This window comes from Channa argus, chromosome 19 (assembly GCF_033026475.1).
Source record: "Channa argus isolate prfri chromosome 19, Channa argus male v1.0, whole genome shotgun sequence".
Lineage (NCBI taxonomy): Eukaryota > Metazoa > Chordata > Actinopteri > Anabantiformes > Channidae > Channa > Channa argus.
The window spans coordinates 20,998,561-21,018,002 of record NC_090215.1 but is presented as its reverse complement, the minus strand read 5'-3'; the positions used below and the strand labels follow the sequence as shown (position 1 = coordinate 21,018,002).

The 19,442-nt window shown below is 42.7% G+C and overlaps 1 protein-coding gene across 3 annotated transcripts in view; it reads right to left on the bottom strand.

Moving 5' to 3' along the window:
- Window positions 1–10,485: 10,485 nt before the first annotated feature.
- sugct (succinyl-CoA:glutarate-CoA transferase) overlaps window positions 10,486–19,442 on the bottom strand; it is a 64,381-nt gene continuing 55,424 nt past the window's right edge. Inside the window, exon 13 of one of the 3 annotated variants that reach the window (XM_067485598.1) lies at window positions 10,486–18,529. In XM_067485598.1, coding sequence (XP_067341699.1) covers window positions 18,473–18,529 — 57 coding nt within the window. In that variant the 3' untranslated portion in view covers window positions 10,486–18,472. The remainder of the gene's footprint in view (window positions 18,530–19,442) is intronic. The other 2 variants (XM_067485596.1, XM_067485595.1) reach the window with 2 other exon arrangements.

Here is a 19,442-nt window from a genome sequence, read left to right as displayed (position 1 = left end):
CATCACACACAGACACACAGCAGCTCCACGTCAGAGGACAGTAATGGCAGCTGTGAGTTCAGGTTTTATAGTCCATTAACTTTAGTCTTTATAAAGTCCTAAGAGCAAACTAAACTTATTCAAATCTTTATCACAAACTTTGTTTTTCTACCTGGACACTAGGCCTTGGGACTTGTCTCATATTGATTATGACCTGTGTGTGCTGACGTGCTGGTCTCTGGCCTGTAGGCGTCAGACGTTGTGCAGAACAGTATCTCTGCCTCCAGGCTGGATTCCAGGAGGAAGAAAACCCAAGAATAACAACGGCAGAAGAGTGCACTTCATTTTATTCACAATTAATAATGACAGAAGTGTTGAATGGCTGTTTGCATTGAGCTGTGATGGAACAAAGCCCAGTTCAGGGCTGATGTACTGACTTCAGCTCTGTGCAGCACAGAGTCCTGAGAGCTGAGGCCTGATCCGCTGAAATGACAATAAACTTTCCCATTATCACAGTTAGTTCTTCTGAAAAGTTACCCATCATTCATTGTGTCCAACATTCTGAAGGACACTTAGCCGTCTGACTTTGGGAAAGAGGAAAAATACCGGATTCAAAAGAGTAAAAACTATGAATGAGAGAGAAAAAAAGAAGTGTGTGTGTGTGTGAACCCAGTAATGGGAGTGTATGGGTCCATGGGGAGCGCTGAGTCACTTTCTCGCTGGCTGACCTGTTGGTGTGTTTCAGGTCTGGGAAACACATCGGAACTGACAGCCGCCACAGACAAAAGGCCTCATCCAGATCACACACACACACACACACGCTGCCAGAGGCGCTGTCCTTAGGAAGTGGTGTCAGATGCAGAAAAAGAAGGATGAATGAAAATAATCGTAGGGAAAAAAATGATTCTACGGAAAAAGAAGAGAGAGTTTGGAAAGAAAATGATGGGAAAGAAGAGGAGGAGAGAGAAAGAGCAGTGTCTCTGTAGGCTAAATACCAGGAAACACAACTCTACCTGCAGGACGGTCGACTTCCTTTTAGCTCGGTGTCCCTAATAAACTGGCTCTATGGTGGCTGCATAATGTTTACAGAGAGTCAGCGGCACCTTGGTTACTTGGTGTCCAAAGGGGTTTTTCTTCTGCTGTGGTCTCCAGCAGCTTTGTGTGTTTGTGTTGACCCCCACCCCCCAGAGCTGAGCTTCTCCACCGCCTTCACCAACACGACAACAACACGCTGACGCGGAGCACGACGTCCAGGACGAAGGCGTCCATTTTCAAGCCACATTACGTAAACAAATGTTAGCACCCTTATGTTTATGTAAGGCTCTTCAACACACTCCAGCCCTCTGCGGGGTGACTCATACACACATACACCTCTACAAGTTCACAGTAAAAAGCTTTTTGAATCTAAACCAGATTCCTCTGCTCGCTCCCACTGTGGACTGTTCTCAGAGCAGAGACCACCTCCATGATGGCGGCTGAAGCGGTGGACGAGCCGCGTTTACTGGCTGTAAATTAGTGCGATGACAGCTGTCGACGCGAGGATGATGCTCGGTTTATACCTGGCTGTTATCACCCCGTCACACGTTAACACCTACACACCTGTGCGTGTGTGTGTGGGGGGAAAATGTTTGTGTTTACGTGGCTGTAAAGGAATGTTTCTGCAGCCGAGGTGATTCACACACAACATGTGTAGAGAGAGTGTGTGTTTGTGGACAGGTGCTGACAGTTTACCCACCCGCCCCACAGGGGAGCAACGCACACAAACACACACAACTGTGAGATGTTCATCACATATGTGGTTAGAAAAACACATTGTGTGTGTGTGTGTGTATTTAACAGCCCTGGTGGATTTTGTCCTGGAGCTGGGTCTTGCTGACAGGCAGGATTTATAACTGACCAATTAGGGAGCCCCTCAGGTCAAACAGCAGCCAATTAGAAGCCTGCCCTGATTTATTATCCAGAGCACACCTGTCCTCACCTCAGCCAATAAGACGTCCACGATCAGACTGCAGCCCGTGTCCATCCATACTGTGTCTCAGAATGGGGACAGTTACTGCTTTTATGAGGAGTCTCAGCTGTTTGAAGCATTGGAAACTTCCCAACACCCTCCCAGAGAATCACAAGTACATACACAGCCCCCAATGAAACAGGTGAGTTCGAAACGATGAAACGATCAAAGCATCACTAACAAGGTGGTTTCAAAGGTAACATCTTCTAAGCAGAATTGGGGGATATGTTTATCATTCTCCACTGTCACCGGAAGAAAAGTGTAGCTGATTTGCAGTTTGTTTGGCAGCCATTGTTCATTTGGGCATTTTGGGGATTCCCTCCTTTTATCCAGGGAAGACATCTTGCAGAAGAAAACATCTGACTGCACCACTCCTCTGTCTGCACTCTCATGACCCCGTGTGATTTCAGAAATCCACCCTCCCTCTCTGTTTTTCATGATGTGCATTATTAACGCAAAAACAAAGTCAGTGATTCACTCATATTATCTAATGCAGAGAGCTCAGAGTTTCAATCATGGAAGAGAACAATGTCAATGCAGAAGTGTTTTTGACATTTTTATCTGGAACCTCAAAGCTTCTTCACCTGCAAGAGGTAGAAAAAGGTATGAAACCTGAGTACTAAAGTACTTAAAGTACTTAAAGAACAACTCTTTTGCTAATACTATGTCTTTTTTATACATCACAGCATCTTAGATCACTACAATTATAAACTTACTATAGTCGGGTGAGTTTCTGTGAAGCAGCAACAGGTCCAGCTGTCAGCCAAGTCTGGCCCAGATGTGGGCTCCAGATTCAGCACACTCTTCAAGGTGTGTGTTTAGGAGGACTTACACTCACAAACCACTCCACTGCGTTCACCACCAGTCGGTTCACGTTTCTAATCGATTTTCCCCACTCAGCTACAAACCGGCTGAGAAACCAGCTCTGGTCATTGGCAGCTCTATAGTCAGAAACGTGACGTTAGAGACTCCAGCGGCCGTAGTCAAACGTCTTCCTGGGGCCAGAGCGAGCGACGTTGAATCATATTTGAAACTAGACAATTGGAAATGTTTTTGGGGAAAACCTGGGCTGATTATCAGAGATGGCATCCATCCTACTTTACATGCTACAGCTTTCTTATCCAGAAATATGGCTGGTTTCATTAGCTGTGTCATCTGGCACCGTCTGCCCAGAATTTCCAAAAGGCCCAATGGGAGGCAGAGTCTTTAGCTTTTGTTCAAGATCGTAATGATTTCTCTAAATTTCTCTTTTATCTTTATCACTTTCATGTAGAAAAACTGCTGCTGACATGATAAAAACATTATAAAAACATTATAATATTATCATTAGAATTATGTCCTATATTGTAGTTGGGTTTTTCTATTTTAGCAACTACACACACGTGTTCTTACATCTCAATATGTTACAGGAATAGTGTACAGGTGGAAACTTGAAATTCAGATGATCCTGATCAGCCCACAACCCAGCGTCCCTGTGACCTTTTGTCAAAGAATTGTTCCACCATTTTTGGCCTTTTAGTAAAACAAACTTAGACAAAAATCACCAGAACTGGGTTTTGCTATTTATATTTCAAACTCTGGCCCTGTCGTAACGCTGAATGTCTCACGGGACAGACAGTAGTCAGTGCTGCAGGTTTAATGGGAATGTGTACTTCCTAACGTCCACATGTACTGTGTGTCCTAATGTGTGTAGCAGGCTCCATGTAGTGTTGAACAACATGTCCACACTGCAAACAAGAACAAACAGAGGAACAAAGACAGAGAAAAACATGGAGGGATTCTCATCCGTCCACACCCGCTGCCTGACATTTGTCTTTTGCCCAGACACAGCTGCACACACACACACACACACACACACACAGATAGCATCACGCCCCTAATTTCCCAGGGTGCATTGTAAACAGAACACACCCGTCCGCCTGTGGCAGCACTTCAGACAGCAGACACACACTCATCCAAACACTGACATATACAGTACATAACACACACACAGCTGAAGCTCATCCACACGCTGCTTCCTGATGCAAAGGCTCATGGGAACCAGGCGGTTTTATGACCCATAATGCCTTTGGAGCGTGACAGTGACCTTAAACGTTCAGTCTGACATGCAGAACAGAGACTGGAAGCTTAACAGAGACTCACCTGTGCATCCATTAGTTGGACCTGACAAACCCACCAGGCAGATGGGACAGAGACGCTGACATGTTTCTGATGTGGACGGTGCTGATCAAATGTCACCGGACCGTAGATGGACAATTCTATAAACTGTGAGATTGTTTATATTAACAGTTTGTCTCAGAGGTCAGATCGGACACATGGCAGCTTGCAGGTGAAATTAAATCCAATTTACTCCATATTGGGCTAAACACCAATGTTCACTTTCAAGGAAACAAACACTCAGATGAACTATGTCTGTCCTTTTGCCTGCAGCAATGTCAAAACATTAGCATAGTGTGAACTCAGATCTGAGAGGACAGAGCAGTCGACGCTCTGACTGATCACAATAGGCAGTTTGAATAAGAACAATAGTGGCTGTAATATTTAATATTGAGCAGCTGTGAGTCCCATCAGAGAGTGTCCTGTGTTTTATCAGGCTAAAGAGCCTGTCAGACCACACTGAGGGCACGACTGGCCCCAGGCAGCTGTTAAACAGATATTTCCAGATACTTTCGCTGTGAATCAAAGTTTTCAGGCCTTCGTGTTTTAGCTCCGGAGTGAGTAGGTGTGGACGGATTGTGAGACAACAGGGTCCCTGGGCACAGACATGTAAATGTCCCCTGAAGACACACACAAGAAAAGAGTCTTGTGGTTGTTTGTGTTCTTTTGTTTTCCTTTTTCTTTGCAGTGGTTTTTGGCATTTGCAGGAAGTTTGAACATTAACAGTCACTACCTGTGTGCGCTGTGCACAGCCGGCCTGTTCACCAATCCTTCTGTTTTACTAGAGCAAAATGATTTGACAAAGTATGAATAGCTCCCAAATTCACAGACTGTCTCCGTTTTTTTTATCTTGATTCATTTATCTTGAAGTTATTGAAAATCACAAAACTTTAGCCCAACATTTCTGTAAATACTTGTGAGGCTGAATTCTGTGGAAAATACATACCAGGTTCTGCACAGGGAGGTCAGAGGTCAGGGGTTCATTCTGTTGCTCGAGGACACTTGTGCCAGACAAAGTCTGATGCTGCCCCCCACCTGTCCTCTCAGAGTCCTGAGAGAGGAAATGAGGAAAATCGTTTCACACTCGGAGTGAAAATGAGAAGCAGGAGACAGAAAAATAGAAGCCAGATCTGCTTTAAACTTTAATTCGTCCAGAGAGAGCAGGCCAAGCTCCACGCGGCGGCAAATGCACACACACACATAAATGCTGGTCAGATCAAACTTTGATCCACTTTTCCAATTTCAGTCGCGAGTTTAGATTCGTTTCTTTGAGGCAACATTGAAAATCTGATTCTGTCTGAATATGAACGAAGCAGAAAAAACAAAAGTGAGCAGCAGATTTTTTTAAAGATGAAACTGCTCTGACATGAAATGTCATGATGAAACTATTCATGACTATAATTTCTCCTGTTGTTTTCTCCAGTCCAGATCATATGAGGGTTTCACAGTAGATTTATCAAACTCTCCGAACTAAACAACTTGTTTCACCCTGATCACTGACACGTGTTGAAGCTGAGCTGCAGATCCATCAGATCTGCTTTGTGTGAGCTAGTTCAATTCACTAAACTATTGGAAAATACTCACAGTACTTCTTACAGTTACATGATCAAAGAATCAGAGAAATACAGAGAGAAAATTACGGGTGGCAAGAAGTCAGATGCCAAACTAAACTAGAATAAACACAAAAATCTAAAATAGATAAGGTGAGCAGCACATTTAGCATCAGGTTTGTCATATAAAGCCACTGCTGTGCTTTTAATGTGTTTCTGTGTGGTCTGTCTGTTCATGACACAATCAGCAGGTCTGATCCACTTGTGAATTTTGTTCGTATCCATGAGAAATGTGGAGAAGGCTCCAAAATTCTCCTAAATCTCAGGTGGTCCTTGCATGAGGCCCATTGACTTGCACTGATCACCTGGAGACCAACATGATCCAGAGCCAGTAGCTGTGAAACTCACACCCACAAATTAACCTTTTACTAAGTCAAGGTTCTAACATTTAATGTCTCTCATTGTGTGGACTTCTTACTTGTCCTAAAAGGAAAGTAAATCACCACAGTATCAGTGTGTAGCTAGATGTATGTTCCCACAACATAACACAGAACTCACTTTATTAAAGTAATTCCTGACCTTTGACCTCACAGCTGTGTGTGTGTCTTTACTGGTTGGTGTCCTCTCTAGCTGCTAAGCACACACACACACACACACACACACACACACACACACACACACGCATTAAAATTTCCTTCCTGGCTGTTGTATTGAAGTGTTACACTGAGAATCCAGGGACAATGTCTCAGATCCTCTGAGCAAATGTCAGAAACATGAACATCCTGCAGCTTGTTAAAGTGTTTCATCACATCTCAGTGACATGATGCACAGGTACTTCATTCTTGTTTATTACTCTTTCAGAAGAAGTTACAGGACAGACAGTGTCCACAGTGTCCACACTGGCAGCACCCTGTGTCTACGTCCAGGTGGTGGAATCCAACAGGTTACAGTTTTTACACTTGCAGAGTTCACACAGTTTAGTTTGGTGTGTGCGAAACTTTCCTGAAACTCATTCAGTCATTAACACACTGACCAAAAAAGTTTCGTTGCAACTCAAAGCTGGTTTGATGTCAAAGTATCTGAACTAAATTTTCTGGGCATTAAAATCTAAACTACGTTTAGTGTTTCACCATCGTTCGATGTCTCATCCATCACAGTAAAATGAAGATATCACATTAATAGTTTAAATACACACACAGTGGATTCACTGTCTCTCTGTCTCTCTCTCTCACACACACACACACAGAGTCTGAACCTTAGCAGACATACACTTGTCCAACAATAGGCCCTCAGTGTGGTCTGACAGGCTGGTCGGGCTGATAAAACACAGGACACTCTCTGATTTGACTCACAGCTGCTAAAGATTAAATACTGCAACTTCCATTGTTTCCCATTCAAACTGCCTATTGTGTTCAGTCACAGTGTCTCTCTCTTGTCCTCTGGCTTGTCCTCTGAGCTCCGAGTTCACTCAGCTCCATTAAAATGGAGAAAAAATAAATAAATCAACAATTAAGTCCAGCTTTCGTTTCAGTTCATCTTTCTGTTATAAGAAGAAAAAAGAAAAAAGCACATGTATGTAATTTTCTGAAGATGGACCCCAGTGACCCCATGACCTTTTCTCCAATACTTTCAGCTCAGTCTCGTTCCCCAGCCGTCAAAAACGTCCATCTTATCCAGTCCTTCCTGTACATATTGACCCTACTGGTATCTGTTTGTGTGCTGCATCAATGATTTGACGCCTAAAGCAGCACTGTGTATGAAGTCAAAATTTCTCACAGGAAGGTGGTCGGATGCTACAAAAAGACACAGGACTTTCCCACAGGAGACAGCTGTGCACCTTATCGTTACGCACTCGTTTAAAATACCTGGTTGAAACAAATCTAATGGTCAAACGTTCACTTCCAATCTGTCAGTGAGCAAAAACCAACTTTTATTATTCAGGTTTCACACTTTAAAAAGCAGATTTTTGGAGGTGGTTTAGACATTTTCTTTTGGGGTGGGAAATCCCTTCACAGTGGGGAGAATCATTAGGACCAGATAGATTCTTACAGACGTTTTAAATCCTTCCAGGCTAAGATGCTACTGCTTTCCATATAGATAAACCATCTCTCTCTGCATTCGTTTAGGCATCAGCTCAACAATGTGCTCTGGATTATTCACACAAGAGATCTCAGTTCCATCCACCTCTTCAGTCCTTTGGTCCATTCACTTCACACATCTGCAGAAACATTGGCTGACCGCCGCTGCCTGCTTTTCCACCATCTTGTTTCCATTGTCTTGGCGGATCTTTGGCCTCGTGGAGCATCTCCGTGTGAAAAGAAGACCAGATGGGGTTTGATTGATTCTGTCTGATTGAAGGAAACAATGTTAACTTTTATGTTTGTATTTGGTTTGTTCACTTTCACACTGAGACCCACAAGTTCATGACCCTCGACTGATCAGCATCATCTTAGCACATCAGCTATGGAGACACTGTTTTACCCATAATTCTGTGTTTCTAAAGTCTTTTCACACTGCCGCCAGGAAACTGTCATATGCTTGATTTCTAAAGTCCGACATGCTAAAGCTCCTAGAAGTTGAGGGGAACTGGCAGCGCCCCAGACTTTAGCCACGTCCCTCCAATGCACAACTCTGACATAACCCCTGATCAGAGAACAGAGGCAGCCCTCTCCTTTTAATCCTGCTGTGATGTTGCCTGCTAAGACTGAAAAAGGCTTTAGTCACCTCCGGCCTCGGTCTTAGTGTCTGTCACGTCAGACTCTCCATCACAACTAAAAGTTTATTTATTCTGGGTGCACTATACAAATTTGTGAAAGAAGAAGAAACCAAAAGACATAAAAAGGACATGCAGACGAGTACATGTCTATGGGTACACGCCAACTTTGGCAGGAAGATTCTAGACAATTTCTGGTTTGTTTGGCTTGTTAGTATGGAAGACGTGAGAGTTTGCAAATAGACAAAAGTCAAGCATGATATGAAAAGACAATTAGAAAGAAGGCTGCAAATATAAAAAACACAACCAAATCCAGTAACAGTTTTCGGGGGGAAAATGCAGAATATCTGGAGGATCCCATCAGATAGTTAAAACAATTGGAAAACGTACTTGGTGACTCATTTTCCACATCACTCCAGTTCAGTACTTTATCAAATCACCTTAGCAACAACAAGAATGTCCCAGGAATGTTTGTCCCTGTTTAGTGCCGTTCTAGAAACACTTTGTTTCTTCTCTTAAACCATATGATTATTGTTTGTGCAGCTTATTACTTCTCAACTGGATCTTCTCACACACACTTTTGAGTTTGTAATATTTGTTTTGATATTTTTTGCAGTTTTTGTCTTTTGGAATAATGGACACCACTGGGCTTATTTTCCAGTGAAATCAGTGAAGGTAAAATCAAATATGTAAATGGAAGCAGAGGTTAAAAAACATCTTTGTTACATCTTAACTTCAGTTCTCCTTCAGTGGACGGCTCCATGCAGCGTTCAGCTGAGGCCAGTTAGAGGTAGACTGTGGTCAACCTTCGGCCTTCGACCGCCTCACAGATCATCACAAGATGGGTCAGGCAGCAAACTTCAACTCTCTGGTCACCTGCTCCAGGCGATGATCAGTTCTTATTTTGGACTCAGAAACCACTGTCCACAGTCAGGCATTCTCGCCTGGTTCACGTCGTCTCTGTGACCGTCTGTCCTCTCTTGTCTCTCTGTTCTTTTCTCTGAATGGTGTGAGGCCCAGTCTACCCAGAATAGCCTCACATTCTCCCCCCTTCCTCCCTCCCTCTACCCCTTGTTCATTCTGTTGTTCTCTGTCTACTTTGCTCGGTGGGTGTTGTTCGTTCTGTGGAGGTCAGTATGCTTCACACAACCAGGTGGAGGCTTTCAGAAAACATGTTTGTTCACAAGTGAGATAATAGAAGAGTTGGGTAAAGCAATGCCTGATGAGTCTCTTTGCACTGCTCGGTTTTAATGTCACACACTATTAAATTTCGCTGTTTGCAGTTGTTTGTCAATGTGTTTAAGTAACCAACAGAACAATAGCGCTACGTAGGACTCTCACAAGCACAATTAAGAACTGTGTATTGATAGATCACAGGTCAGGTCTGGGCATCAAATGGGAGTTTTGCAGGTATGTTGTTAAAGTAGTGTAGACTGGAAATGACAAAAGCTTGGAAAAGAGTTTCAGCAGATAGATATTTATAGTAGAGTTTCTGAGGTGAATTAAGAGTCTTAGTGAGAGTGACTGATCAAAAATGATCCACAGACAACAGACCTGTGGATCAGATGGGAGAACAGTTTAGTTTTCAATGGTGAGAGAGACTTTCTAAATGGTTTTAGCTAATGTTTCAGGACCTGTAATGATTATTCGGGATTTGCCACATTTGAGAATAAACAAAGTTTGTACGCATGCTTTTATTTCTAAAGAAGTATAGGAACGGGGTAATGACCTTGAGGTACAGTTAGATGTCATCTGCGAAGCAGCAAAAGTTAGGTCCCTGTTTTCTAACGATGCCTGTGAGTTGGAGTAAATAGAGGAGGTTAAGAAACTGCAAATCTGCAAAACACCATTTTGTCAATAAGTGATTGTCAAAAGAACCTTAAACAGGTGGGACATTTGCCACAACTCCCAGGCTCTGGTTCTAAAGCCCTGAAGCCAGTGAATATGAAACAGGCACCAATTTAAAGTGTTTTTAGTAATTTTAACTTTGAGTTTAGATGTCCAGCTGTTTAGTCCTGACTACGGAATCTCACTTTATGCAATTTTTAGTTCGTCTTGGCTTTTATTTTATGTTTTGGTCTAGTTCTTAGCTGATTGTAAATAATTTGGTTCATAAGCCCTTTTTTCTAGGAAGTGGTAACATCAGATGACAAAGACAGTGTATTACTGAATGTGAGAAGCTTCTTAATAATGCTCGAGAAGAGAACCAAAGATATTTGGGTGGTGGCAGAAACAGGAGCAACGGGTTGTGATTCCACACATGCTGCCAATTTGTCTGTAAAGTTTTTACTTCACTTATGAAAATGTAAAACACTTTTAATTTAGTTTTAGTCTCACACTGATTGATAAAGGACATCAATTATAGCGGGCGAAGGAAGCAGGCTTTGAGATCATAGTCTCAGTGTAGAATGTTCTACACTGCAGCACCGTGTTGAAAGACTGAGGACCGAAGATGTTGCTGACCTTCTGCTGTCAGTGTGGACACAAAAGCATCTCAGAAGACGGTCCAACAGCAGTTTATTCCCATAAAGACAAAGGAAAACCACAGTAACACTATGACACTTTGGAGAAAACTGGAAGGAAACTTTAAAAGACTCCGTAAAGTGAAAACAGGAACAAAGATAAAAGCATTTTATTCCCTGAGGTGTTGGTGGGACAAAAATCTGGACCCCTGCACAGACAACTGTTCTCAATTTCAGTCTCATAAAGATTTTTGTTCTTAAATCACGAGTACTTTGGTATGAGAACAATCAAACCTACCTATAGAGATGATACAGCATGTGACAACGTGAGTGAGGAGGACGTGTCTCAGCTGGTGTCCCAGCAGAATCACAGAGGATGAACAAACATGTGATCGTCCTCTGTAGGGACAGACCCAGCAGCCAGGCTCACAAAGGTCACAAACACCGCCTCTGAACCTGAGTGTTGACCGTCAGAGTTCAGACGAGGGCTCGGGGGGTCAGGGGGTTGAGGGGGGTCGCGATGTAAAGACTGTTGAATTATAATTGGACTGAGAGCCGATGTTTGGGGTTTGTTCACAGAAAGGAAAGACAGAAGGAGAAACCAATTAAGAGAGAAAGAAAATGAGAGGACTTGTTGTGAACCAGCTGAACCTGGACCATGAGTTCAGACATAAAGAAAAGATTTCATTAATTAGGAACCAGGAAACATCAGATACAAGTTGTCTTTGTTCTAGCTTAGATTTAGTCTGAAGATCTGAAACAGTTCATGACATACGCAGAGAAAGAGAAGAAATCCGGAGAGGGTCAAGGTTTACAGCCCTGTAATTCAAGAATTTACTTTCAAAAATCTGTTTTTTCTAGTTTGATTAGGTTTAGAAAGAGATTGTGGTTTGGGATAAAATAAAGACAATAATAGAATTAACAACATTGCCAGGTTCAATATTTCTGAAATTCAAATTTAAGAGTGGAATAAATATTTTGATTCTGAATTGTGCAGCAGTTTGATCACACACACGTAGAAAATAACTATTACAGGTGTTCATTTAAAAAGATTATAGAAGATGGAGGTTTTTATCAGACAAAAACATGATTTCAACTAGAACAATGAAGAGAAAACTTTAAAAACCTAAAGAAATGACTACAGAGAAAAATGAAGACAGATGGAGGAGGGAGGACAAGAAATCCTGGGAAACAAGAAGTGACAGAAGGGTGGGGTCTTAATGACGGTCATTAGAGCTGAAAACAGGAACTGTGAGTCACCTTCAAACTCCCAACATCACGATCCTCAACACCAAACAGCTGGAGAAGCTTTGCTCCAACACTGAAACACAGGACAAGGACCCATCGTTCAGCCACAATCAGTGATCTGAAATGTTAAGTAATCACAAGGAGAAAGTGCAGATTGTCAGAATGCATTTAGTACATTTTCATTGTAATTGGTCGTATAGAAGTGTAATTTTTTAGGGGACGAGCTTCCAGTTAAACCAAGGAAATCTCCAAACAGGGCAGAAAGAAGATGTTAGAGTTTGCCAGAGTGAACAAACCTCACTGGGAGGTCAGGTTTCATTCTGAAGAGACACCTGGTCAAGACAGGACTCAGGTCAACTACTGGATAAATGAAGGTAAGTGTTGTCAGGAGAGTGTACTGTGTGATCAGGTGGAAACAAAAGGAGAAAATCTCCGACTATCAGCCCTGCAGAGTTTCCAGAGGTCAGAAGCTGTGCAGGGAACCTTAAAGTTTTTAATCTCACAACGTGTTGCAATAAAACCTTCTGCCTCTAGAGGTCTGTGATGAATAGTTTCATGACATTTTTATGTTCAAACTTGTTTGCAGAGCTAATTTCTTGAATGTGAGGCTCTGTTTCTCCTTTGAATGGCTGAACTTCTTCACACCCTGGTCTCTGAATCCACAGCTTGGTTTTCTCTCAGTTACCTGCAGCAGCCTCTGTGTTTTTACTGTCTGCCATCAACCATCACAGAGTGAGGACGTCGCACGGCGGCTGCAGATCCTGTGCTGAAACTGAGGCGGTTTGAGAAGCAGCAGACTTTTGTTTTAGCAGCTGGAGGCAGCTGAGCTCTTTCGCAGCCAGACACACTGAGCTGCTGTGTTTGTGTGTGGAGACAGGTGGGTTCCTCATATTGCACTGGTCCCTCTGACATCTGACACTGACAGTGGCAAAGTGAGAGCAGTGTGTGATACCTGGGGTGTGTGTTCACAGCAACATTTGCCCTGTGTGATTCTGGACACTAACCAACAGACATAGCATTGCATGGTGGGTATTCAGCTAAAGTACTGTGCATGTCTTGGTGCATTAATGTTACAAACATAATAAATGTCATAAAGTCCACTGGAATTGTGACATTTGAGCTGCAGCATTAGTCACATATTAAAGGTAACAGAAAAGTTACAGGGACAAAGTGTCTCTGTGGTGCTGCTGCCTTTACTGAAAAACAGCTCAGCAGAGCCAAACTATGATGGCGAGGACTAAAAGACATTTCTGATGTCACTTGGATCTGGACAGATGACTAGAAGAGACCAGACTAAAGATCAGAAGCTGCATGAAAGAGCAGTTTATTCAGAACTTATCTGGTGACATCAGGGCCTGATGCCTAAAGGACAAGGACCCAAATATTAGAAAGTGGTTCATGTGGATGTTCATGTCCGGCTTCAGCCGCTTCGTTCTTAAACGGGCAAAGTTGAATTGTGACAGATTTGTAACAGTGGAGGATCAACATGTGAGTCTCTGCTGAATTCATCTCCATCTGACAACAGAGCACGGGAAAAAAGACAGCGGTGCCATGGCAACCGAGAGGACACATCCTGTCCAGACTGGAGGCGACAGGTGTGTGTGTGCATCAGACAGAAGAACGGCTGTCCTCTTATTGAATATCAGCATGCAGAGCAGTGCATCGTGGGTCGCGGATGCTTTAATGTCAAATCCAGCTGCTGCAGCTGCTATCACCCCCCCATCCAGCCCACATCAGGAAGTGGTTTCCAAAGAAACTCCCGCTGGACGTCATATGAGGGAGTCCCGAGTCCCGAGTGCATCTGTGTTTTCTGCCTGTGTGTGTGTGAGTGTGTGTTTCCGTCATAAACACCTCACGCATTCTGCAGCAGAACCTGCAGCTCTGCTGTGCGTCTGCTTGTCCTCACAGAAATCACTGTAATGACTTCGGATCCTCAGTAATCACACGAGGACTTTGAGTGAAACGTGTTTGTCCCCGAACGTCACGTGGACAGTCTCACAACCTCAGTCACTTCCTGAGGATGAACTGAGGTGACATCTGTCGTCAATCACACAGTGATGTGTCCACGACGTCCTGGTCCCCATTGGACTGAAAACACGTCGAACCCGTTACTTCACACCCGAGCATCAGTGGGTATTATTGTGGTACTTTAGGGGCAGTATACAGGTAACAGCATGGCCACAGTGGTGCTAATATGTTTTAATAACACGGTGTAATAACTAGGTAATAGCATCATAGAAGTAACAGATAAATAGGTAACAGGAGACCAAACCACATGGCTCATAACTGTAAACTAAACACCCAGAGCTGCAGTAAACACCTGTTCACCTGTTCTGTGCAACACTCATGAACTGGGAAATGTTTCTACTTCGTTTCATGGTCATTTGACTTGACAGCAGCAGAGGAGCCATCTTAAGCCGCAACTTCTGTCCATGTCACAAACCCCCCCCCCCCCCTCTAAAAACTACTACCGTGCTCATACCTACATACTATCCATATGCTGCCTTGTTGTTTCTGGAACATTACACAACTAGTGCTCTGTTCAGTCTTCACTGAGCTGTAAAGTCTGGTTCTCTGGATGAGTCCAGAGAGGTTCTCTAACAGCCCGGTGAAGATTTCATCAGGTGTGGATTCAAACAGCATTGGACATTCACTGACTTCCTGTGTGTTGGTCACATCATCTCAGTGTGGCACTGGCAGGGTTAAGTCTCTGAGGACACAGAATGAGACTGAGGCATTTGGAACAAAACCGCAAAGTAGCAACATCACCATCCTCAGTAACAGACATTTTATTCTTGTGTTTCGTTTTGTGGCTCCATGAGGCTCTGAGCAGTTTTACAGTCACTATAACTTCACCCTTCAAAATAAAAGCATCATTAATATCCAGTGAAGTGAAGTCAGACCGTGACCTCAGTGCGTGTTAGCAAACGTTATATTAGTCTCTGTCTCCTTCATAGAACTGTGTCTGTGTTCAACATTAGGCTGGAGAGAAAGCCTTCAGCTTCCTGCACACACACACACACACACACACACCAGATGTCGGGGAATAAGGGACACTTAAAGAGCTGGTGAGTTACGTACATCCGAATTTCTCTCACACACACATCGAGTTCAGCACAGAGGCAGCCAACAGCTGGGCGGCCGAGGCTGAGGAGAACAGAGAGAGCGAGGTGGCTCCTCAGCAGTGACTGTTCGCTGCTTCCTGTTGTTATCTGTCAAACAAACAGAAACAAATAGAAACGAACACGTCAAAGACACAAGTCAATACTACAACACTTCTCTTTTCCAAAACACAAGTATGTACACAAGTATGTGGACACCCCCACTTGTCTCTCTAGGGTTCCAGTGAAGGTTTGTACAAAGGGAAATGGTTTGTGTCCGGATTTCATTTACAGTGGTGTAAAGGGAAAAATGATTAAAGCTGCATTCATCAATATTTCATCCTCTTCCATGAAGATTGTGCAGCATCTGCACTGAGGTTCTCGTTAACATCTACTTCCCACTCAGCTCTGTTGTTCTGTTAAAGTGTCATGTTTCAGTGCTCAGCTTCTCACGTTGCTTCTTTTTAAAAAACCATACACCAGCTCAGCCCAGTGTGTCGTCTTCCTTTAAGCTTCTTTGGGACAGTTCACGTCTCATCTGAAAGCTTTTTATTAATTTCATCTGTGTGGGGTTGATCACACATTCACACCTTCTGTCTCAGTGCTGTTGGGGTCACATGGCCTTAATTCCACCTCTTCTCCATTCTGTCATGTTCTGCAACCATGTCCAGCTCAGAACAAAGTAAAACAAGACAGACACAAATAAAAATATGTCCACAGTCCTTTGTATTCATTGAGTGGTTACAGAAAAGACCCTTTTCATTATTTTGTGAGTAACGTTTGGTGGTAACTTGTAGCCTCACAGTGCTGATCCAAATGATTGAAAGTGGCCGATCATAGACGAGAATTCTTCAGTTCTCCACAGACTTGTGCTTTGCTTTCATTTCTATAAGACACATCACTCCTTTCAGGAAAATGTCATCCGATCCTGGAGCGGTGCTGGTATTTTGGAAGCTGGGGCTACATGAAGGCCCAGGTTTGTGATGAATTACACCTGAGACTCCCCCCTCTCCTCGCTTCCTCCCTCATATCTCAAACAAACATGTCAGGCCGAGTCTCCCCCGACGATTCCAGATGCGTCACATTTCCTCGAATTCACTAAACTTCACATTCAGTCAATTCATCTGCTTCCTACCAGAGGACGTCTTCACCATTAATCAAACTGTCAACCTGCCTCTGCTTCACCGTCAACGACAGGCTCAGTGTTTCCAACCAGGGTAGTGAGATGTCACCACACACACACAATGATAAATCATTAAGCTGGGAGTTTTTTTATGATGTGTCTCCAACTTCTGGGTGATGATCAACGATTATTAATGTCATAAACAACCTGCAGCCAATATTTTCCTGCTCTGTCCCAGAACAATATCTGCAGACAATAAGGAATCACTCGGTGGACTTCCAGCCTCATCTGCAGGAAATTCCCTTTAGAGAAAATGAGAGGAAAAGTTGTAAAGTCACACAACAGATCAAATCACCTTTTCTTTTCTAGCCTCTTGTAGCTCAGCTTTTTCTTTTTCAAGTTCTATTCAGGATTCAGTTTTAATCTTTGATTTCTAGAAAATGCTTCAAAGAAAAATGGAATTTATTTGTTGGGTCTAATGATTCCTGTTGTGTGAATATGAGTCGATTAGTTGATGGAGATAAACAGGCAGCATAAAAGACGACGACACAATGAGAATAGACAGAGCATCAGATCCGGCTCAGAAGACGGAAAATGTGTGGAAATCATGTTTGCATCATGTTTATGAGCATTTAATCGCTTCAAGTCTGTTTCATATTGGGTTTCATTCACACACATCTTACAAAACCTGAACCTTAATGTTTTCTGCATACACTGAAAATCAAACAGGTGGATTTATTGTACGGTTCACTGGTCCTTCCAGCACACAAGCTCTAAAAAGCAGCTGTACATTGTTAGATTAGCTGAAGAATACATTGGAGTGGAGGTAGAGACCAAAAACAAAGTTAAAAGAGACACATGGACACCACTCAAAATGACTCATGTCACTCTGTAGGACCATAACTTTTTGATTGGGTCAAATGTGTGATGTGTTTTCTTTTATATTTAGTTTTTTTAACCTTTAACCCTGCAGACGAGAAAGCAAAGCTTTAACCAAATACAAAATTCTAAGGATCAAGTCTGAGTCCTGAGGAGTCGTCGTGTACATTTAAATAGTAATTACATGTAACTGTGCTTTGTAAGCTGTTAATATGTGAGGTATTATAATTAATATTTACTTTATTTCCTCTTTATTACTGAAACATATAAAATGCAGCTTTAAAGAAGTTTAAAGTCACTATCAGACACCTAAAAAGAAAAGCACAGTGTTTTGCTGTGATCTTATTAATATGGAGACGGATTTTACTTTGACATTTCTTCCCAACATCATAAACCATGTGTGACGCCCTGCTAATGTGTTCAACAAAGCTGAAAGTGCTGCACTAATTAGATCTGCTGTCACAGAATCAAAACCACATGACAAAAACAAAATCGAGCACCGTCGCAGTTAAAACATTAAAAATGTTGGGAGTGTTCATTGATGCACCAGCTTATCACTGACCAACTCAGATTGTAAATTCTCATCAGCCCTCGTCAGGAAATTTCTGAGACTGTGACTAAAACATGTCAGTTCATCTGAGACAGTGTTTTAAAAAATAACTGTTTTATTTAAAAGCAGATTCTTAAATATAGTGTATTTTCAGTCCTTAGCAGTTTGAAATCGGTGATAATCCTGAAGGCAGCAAGTGAACAAGCTGTGGTGTGTTAACAAGGTAAATAACAGGTTAATAACAACTCTTTTTACAACATCATCCATCTGAATTTTACTGCAGTTTGAAAAAGATCTGAACAGGCCTTGAACTTATACTTTGTGTTTTTAGTCATTTAAAGTGATGATTCTGGACTGATTTTCACCTAAGAATCACAGTTAGCAGAAGAGCAAACTTTATATTCCACATATTATAGCAACGTACTGAAAGAAATATTGCGACATTATTAATAATTTGATATAATACTAAAAATTCCTGTTTTCTTTAATGTTTCTTTTGATAATCGAACCTTCATCAGTCTGCAGCTGAATTTGAGTGTTTCACTGAGAGGATGTGATCAAAATCCTGCATGAATCTCACTGATTCTTGAGCCAATCAGGACACGTCATTCTGCGTCACTGCCCGAGATTCTAGCAGCGTTTTGATGACCTCATCGCTGTAGCACAAGGTCTCTCGCAGCACCTGCACCGTGTGCTGACCAATCAGAGGAGGGGGCATCGGCCCGCTGGGGGAGAAGCTGCTGAAACGAACGGCCGGACCTGAAGAGGAGACAACAAGCAGAGGGTAACGGAGAGAAGAGAAAGGAGAGGAGGAGGAAAGGAAGGAAGGAAAGAAGGACGGAAGGAAGGAGATAATTCACATGTGAGGAAACAAACAGTTTATTCTGGGAAACAATCAGCTTTTTAAAGAACGACACTAATGAGCTGAACTCTCACAGTCCCAGTGTGTGTGTGTGTGTTTGTGTGGACAGTCTCTAGTCTGATTCCATCACCGAGAGGACATTTCGTCCACTCCTGACACCTTCACAGGAGACCTGCTTTGTGGCTTTAGGTCAGAACCAGGTTTAGGTTACGGAAAGGGGGCCGAGGAATCCATGACTTCAGTGAGTGTCCCCACAAAGACAGAAAGAGCAGTGTGTGTTGGTGGGGTTTCAGGGCAAAAAATGACTACGATTATATAACGTCTATTCCGCCTTTTTCTGTCCTCCATCATGTGTCTGTCCATCACTGTGATGTTTCTGATGATGGTTATTCGTGTTTCATTTTAATGGTGCGTCCTCACTGCTGCAGCCATGTTGACCTTCTGTGTCATTTACACTCTGCACTTAAACTATGTTCAACAATAAAAACTAACTGAGCTGGTTTATTTTCCATATTAGCAGAGCTACTCTTCACTGTTTCCCTGACGACTGCAGAAGGGATTTTTATTGGACCCGTCCTCACGTTTCTTTCATTTTCTCCAATTATATAACATCAGCTGCATCTATTAACATTTTTACTGTTTGTCCAGTTATTTCTTGGCTCTGAAACAACAACACACAAACACAGGAATTGCTTGGACGGGTCGGCCAATGAACGTTCTCAGCTGCACGTTTTCACACTCAATTAACCTCAGAGGTACAGACAGCACACACACACACACACACACACACACACACACACACACACACAC